General features: G+C 50.0%; 2 protein-coding genes across 3 annotated transcripts in view; one reads left to right on the top strand and one right to left on the bottom strand.

Moving 5' to 3' along the window:
- The window catches only part of hsf1 (heat shock transcription factor 1), a 4,558-nt gene extending 3,034 nt beyond the window's left edge, over nucleotides 1–1,524 (bottom strand). The window contains exons 1-5 of one of the 2 annotated variants that reach the window (XM_008330832.3): nucleotides 1,140–1,524; nucleotides 891–999; nucleotides 542–678; nucleotides 332–456; nucleotides 34–109 (exon numbers count right to left, since the gene is read on the bottom strand). In XM_008330832.3, the coding sequence (XP_008329054.1) occupies nucleotides 34–109; nucleotides 332–456; nucleotides 542–678; nucleotides 891–999; nucleotides 1,140–1,259 (567 nt within the window). In that variant the 5' untranslated portion in view covers nucleotides 1,260–1,524. The remainder of the gene's footprint in view (nucleotides 1–33; nucleotides 110–331; nucleotides 457–541; nucleotides 679–890; nucleotides 1,000–1,139) is intronic. The other variant, XM_008330833.3, reaches the window with a different exon arrangement.
- Nucleotides 1,525–1,900: 376 nt separating this feature from the next.
- The window catches only part of bop1 (BOP1 ribosomal biogenesis factor), a 5,480-nt gene continuing 1,931 nt past the window's right edge, over nucleotides 1,901–5,449 (top strand). Inside the window, exons 1-11 of the mRNA XM_008330830.3 lie at nucleotides 1,901–2,144; nucleotides 2,778–2,993; nucleotides 3,078–3,146; nucleotides 3,229–3,383; nucleotides 3,458–3,575; nucleotides 3,663–3,764; nucleotides 3,863–4,075; nucleotides 4,163–4,324; nucleotides 4,403–4,483; nucleotides 4,567–4,636; nucleotides 5,226–5,358. Of these exons, the coding sequence (XP_008329052.1) occupies nucleotides 2,046–2,144; nucleotides 2,778–2,993; nucleotides 3,078–3,146; nucleotides 3,229–3,383; nucleotides 3,458–3,575; nucleotides 3,663–3,764; nucleotides 3,863–4,075; nucleotides 4,163–4,324; nucleotides 4,403–4,483; nucleotides 4,567–4,636; nucleotides 5,226–5,358 (1,418 nt within the window). The 5' untranslated portion in view covers nucleotides 1,901–2,045. The remainder of the gene's footprint in view (nucleotides 2,145–2,777; nucleotides 2,994–3,077; nucleotides 3,147–3,228; nucleotides 3,384–3,457; nucleotides 3,576–3,662; nucleotides 3,765–3,862; nucleotides 4,076–4,162; nucleotides 4,325–4,402; nucleotides 4,484–4,566; nucleotides 4,637–5,225; nucleotides 5,359–5,449) is intronic.

Genomic DNA, 5,449 nt, shown 5'->3' with positions numbered 1-5,449 from the left:
TACAGTAGTATTAGTGAGACCACACAGTCGTACCTTGTTGACAACTTTCTGCTGCTGAGAGTGTTTCTGTCTCAGAGTCGCAACTTCTCTCCACAGAGCCTCGTTTTCACTGCAACAAAACATGGACTTCTGAGGTCCCGGTCTACAGTCTGAGGTCCCGGTCTACAGTCTGAGGTCCCGGTCTACAGTCTGAGGTCCCGGTCTACAGTCTGAGGTCCCGTCTGAGGGTCTGAGGTCCCGGTCTACAGTCTGAGGTCCCGGTCTACAGTCTGAGGTCCCGGTCTACAGTCTGAGGTCCCGGTCTACAGTCTGAGGTCCTGGTGTGACTCACTGTTTCATGGCGTTGATCCTGGAGTCGATGGTTTCCTGTTTCCCCTTCATCATCTGGACGTTGCTCAGGATCTTCTTCACTTCGTCTGAGGACAGCTTGACGTCCTCCTGCCGACCTGCGGACACCTGGACCAGTGAGAGCAGAGACCGGGGGTTACCACAGACTGGGCTGGACCGGTCCAGGGTCACGGACCAACGTTTGGGAACGTACGTTAGTGACTTTGCGTTTGATGTTTTCCAGCAGACGTTCTTCTCCCCTGATGAAGAACGGATGTTGGAACTCTGTGTCGTCTCGCTCCGGTTTCAACAAACCTCCCTGCTCGATGTGGACCACCTTACGGAACCCGTCTGCACACAAGGCCGGACACAGGACCGAACTGGATCAGTGACACGAGGAACAGCTGTTCTCCTGTCTGTCCGACTGTTCTCCTCTAACACTGGTCTTCCTGACTGAGACTGTTCCTCTCTGTACCTCACCCCACCCCCCCCCCCCCGCCCCTCCCTCGGGGTGAGGATCAGCTGAGGAGCCCACTCTTCAGGGCTCAGCTCTTCATACTCACACATGTTCAGCTGTCTGATGAAGCTGGCCATGTTGTTGTGTTTGAAGTACTTTGGCAGAACTTCTTTGGAGAACTGTCCTTGGTCAAACACGTGGAAACTGGTCCCACTCTGGAACAGAACCACAGCTTTATTACCAGTTCATGACCCAAACAGACGTTACATTCAGAACATGTCACCACAGGAGCTAACACAGCTAACACAGCTAACACACACTACAACGGAACGAGCCCTGTTCAGGACGTCAGTACCGGGCTCCAGCAGATCAGGGGGTCGGTGTCCGGGTCCTCCACCAGGGTCCAAAGTTTGGTCAGGAAGGCCGGGACGTTCCCAGAAGGCAACATCGCTGCACCTCCTGCCGGAAACTCCATGGAGTACACACGATCAACGGGACTATGGACAGATAATCTGAGAAAGTGCTGTTAATCTGAGCTAACGAGGCTAACACTTAGCATGTTAGCATACAAGATAAGCACTGCCAGAAAGTAGTAAATCCAGTCTGATCACAGAGCTGATTCCGGGTCACAGGAAGTCCGCGTCGGTGTCAACAAAAAATGACTTTTGATGAAAAATCCGAGGTGGAAAAATGAACACAAATCCCAACAAACTAACAACTGCGTAACGATAGATGGACTGTCTCCTTTTGATGACGTCACATTGTTAGTAAAAACGGCTGCTCGGGCTCGGTGTGATGTCAAACATGCTCTTCTCAGCGTTTCCACACAAAAACACAAAGTCATGTAAATGTATTTAATGACGTCAGTGAATGAATACCGGGAGAGTGGCTTCAACGATGTCGTCACAAAACTATATATCTGTATATGTATGTAAATATCAACAACATGGGTTTGACCGGGGAATCCTGATCATCGGCCACTTAAAATAAGACCGTTGAACATTTTCAAGTTAACTAGTTACTTAGTTAAAGGTTAAAAGAATAAACAAAAAATCTTAAAAAATAAAACAAACAAATATCGAAACCGTATTTTAACGATATTCCGACTGACGGTAAATTCGGCCTCAGTTTAGTTTCCGTGCAGCTGATGCTACAAGTGACCAGTAGATGGCGTCAGCAGTGTTTCCTCTCCTTGTGACGTATGCACTGACCCCGAGCCTCCAGCTCCCCACGTGGTTTGTTTGAGGAGCTGAGTAGGAACATGAGGAGCAGCGAAAAACAGGAGAAGATGAAGAAAACAGGAGAGAAAACAAAGGCGAAGAGGAGCAAGGAGGAGCAGGAGGAGCAGGAGGAGGAGCAGGTGACACAAACGCACACACACATACACTGTCACACACACACAGACTGCACAAACCGACGGCTAACTGTTAGCATGCTAACATATAGACCAAAACACGTAGGAGGTTCTCAGAGGCTTTTTTGGAAACGATCCACGGTATGTTTAAAAAGTCCACAAAACCGAACCGAACCGAACCGAAGACGGGGCCGGCGTGTGTCCAATCAGGACGTCGCCAGAGTTAGTGAAGTGAGAGCAGCCGTGTGGACTTCTTTTCATGAATTCACTGGAGGTAAAACTGTAGTTTACAGGTTTAAAGTGAAGTACTTTCAGGAGTTTGAAGTATTTTGTTGGAGTACTTGATATTTCTAACCCTAAAGCCTCAGGTTAGGCTTTGTTAAACCGGGATATAAAGTGCTGCCTTTCATTCCTGAGCTCCACACCGTGTGTGTGTTGATGTGTATGAGTTCAGTTCACCTCTGCTGACTAGTCTCCTGGACAGGTGAACCTGGTTAATGGTTCAGGTTAACGTTAACCATCAGAGCAGGTCGTTTTAAGAAGTTTCACATCAACGTTAGCCGTTAGAGTCCGGTGGCGAGTACGTGGGGACAGGAAGTCCTCCCCCTCCTCCCCCTGATGTCACGGTGTTTCACCCAGATCTTCAACTTCAACAACAACAACAAAGCTGCAGACGAGGACGGAGGTGATGAAGATCTGACGGACAGCGAGGAGAGTGTGTTCTCTGGACTGGAGGATTCTGGGAGTGACAGCGAGGATGAAGAGGAAGGTGAAGACGAAGAGTCAGTGGAGGACGACGACGACGATGATGAAGAAGATGAAGATGAGAGCGTGAAGACGGAGCAGGTTCAACAGGTACGGTTTAAAAACACCATCATCATCTGTGGACGACCAAAGACGGTCAGAGAACCTCAGGTTTGATCTCATGTACCGACGCAGGGGGAACAGAAGGAGGAGGAGAAGGAGGAGAAGGAGGATGAGTACGCCCAGGACTCCTCAGACGAGGAGGTGAGTACTGTGCGTCTCCTGTTGTTTGTCTGCTGTGGTGGTTCACTGTAGTTGACGTCGTTGACGTTGACGTTGTGACCAGGACATCAGGAACACGGTGGGGAACGTTCCCATGGAGTGGTACAAGGACTTCCCTCACATCGGCTACGACCTGGACGGCAGGAAGATCTACAGACCAATCAGGAACAAGGATGAGCTGGACCACTTCCTGGACAAGATGGAGAACCCGGACTACTGGTGCGTCCTGCCTGTCTGTTAGCATCGGGCTAGGTGATGAAAAGCTAACCATGCTAATGTTTATGGTTGTGCAGGAAAACAGTCCATGACAAGCAGACAGGAAGTGACATCGTTCTGTCGGATGAGCAGGTGGAGCTGGTCAATCGACTCCAGAGAGGACAGTTTGGAGACGTCAACTTTAACGAGTACCAGGTACTGAGTCAGGAACCGGTTTTACTCCAACTGTTTTTACTCTTTGACCTCATGTCCCCCTCCCCTTCACCCCCCCCACCCCCCCAGCCCACGGTGGAGTTCTTCACTAAAGACGTGATGATCCATCCCGTCACCAACCGACCTGCAGACAAACGCAGCTTCATCCCTTCGCTCCTGGAGAAGGAGAAGGTACGGGAACTCCACGCCAGTCCCTCTGTCCAATAGTTTCACATGTTCATCTTTGACTCCGCCCCCTTCTCTGTCCCCGCCCCATCTCCTACCCACAGGTGTCCAAACTGGTTCATGCCATCAAAATGGGGTGGATCAAACCACGGCGCGTGGAGCCGGACTCGCGCGGACGTTTCTACGACCTGTGGGCCAATGAGGACTCGTCCATCCTGTCCAACCACAGGATGCATCTGCCCGCCCCCAAAGTCCAACTGCCGGGTCATCAGGAGTCCTACAACCCTCCGCCAGAGTACCTGTTCACTGAGGAGGAGGTGAGGCCGCACCTGTCTCACCCTGTCTCTCCGCTGCTGCCCTCCCCTGTCTCACCTGTCTCCCCTGTCTCCCCTGTCTCTCTGCAGCTGTCCCTCTGGGAGCAGCAGGATCCCTCGGACAGGAAGTTGCCGTTTGTTCCTCGGAGGTTCTCAAACCTTCGTCAGGTTCCAGCGTATCAGCGATTCATTCACGAGAGGTTTGAGCGCTGCTTGGACCTGTATCTGTGTCCTCGACAGAGGAAGATGAGGGTGAGTGCCACCAGGTGGCGTGCATCTCTAAGAGGCCCTGAGTCCGTCTCTGTGACACCCCTGTCTCTGTCCCTGTAGGTCAACGTCAACCCAGAGGACTTAATCCCAAAACTTCCCAAACCTAAAGACCTGCAGCCGTTTCCAACCACACAGTCTCTGGTACGTGGACAAGTCTGCCCCCTGCTGGTGTGGTTCAGACACGGCATCTTTGGCGTGACCTGTGTGTGTTTGTGTGTGTCCAGGTTTACAGAGGTCACACTGGTCTGGTTCGCTCCATCAGTGTCTCTCCATCAGGACAGTGGCTGGCTTCAGGTACCTCAGTTCAGACTCACACACAGACCAAACCTCATGGCGAAAATCAGAGATTTTAGTTCAGACCAAAGCCCATGGAGAAAATCAGAGATTTTAGTTCAGACCAAAGTCCACGGAGAAAATCAGAGATTTTAGTTCAGACCAAAGTCCATAGAGAAAATCAGTGATTTTAGTTCAGACCAAAGCCCATGGAGAAAATCAGAGATTTTAGTTCAGACAAAAGTCCATGGAGAAAATCTGAGATTTTAGTTCAAACCAAAGTCCATGGAGAAAATCTGAGATTTTAGTTCAGACCAAAGCCCATGGAGAAAATCAGAGATTTAGTTCAGACCAAAGTCCACGGAGAAAATCAGAGATTTTAGTTCAGACAAAAGTCCATGGAGAAAATCTGAGATTTTAGTTCAGACCAAAGCCCATGGAGAAAATCAGAGATTTAGTTCAGACCAAAGTCCATGGAGTCAGAGATTTTGTCACTGAGACAGTTGTTGATCCACTGCTTCCTCCAAGTTCATCTGTCTAATTTTTTTCAGCGCCATTGTGACCCACTGTGTTGTGTTTGTTTTGTGTGTGTGTGTGTGTGTGTGTTCAGGCTCAGATGATGGTTCTGTCAAGTTCTGGGAGGTCTGTTCATCTCGTTGCATTAAGACAGTCCAGGTGGGCGGAGCTGTGAAGGACGTGTCCTGGAACCCCAACCCTTCTGTTTGTCTCCTCGCTGTGGCCTTGTGAGTTGACTTTTCAGTCCTTCACGTCTTGGTGTTTGTTTTTTTTGTTGTTTTTTTTTTTGTCGGGGCTCCCCTCACACCAAAAGGGTTT

This window comes from Cynoglossus semilaevis, chromosome 18 (assembly GCF_000523025.1).
Source record: "Cynoglossus semilaevis isolate Cse_v1.0 chromosome 18, Cse_v1.0, whole genome shotgun sequence".
NCBI lineage: Eukaryota > Metazoa > Chordata > Actinopteri > Pleuronectiformes > Cynoglossidae > Cynoglossus > Cynoglossus semilaevis.
Note: the sequence above shows the minus strand (reverse complement) of the source record. Positions and strands in the feature narration are given on the sequence as shown.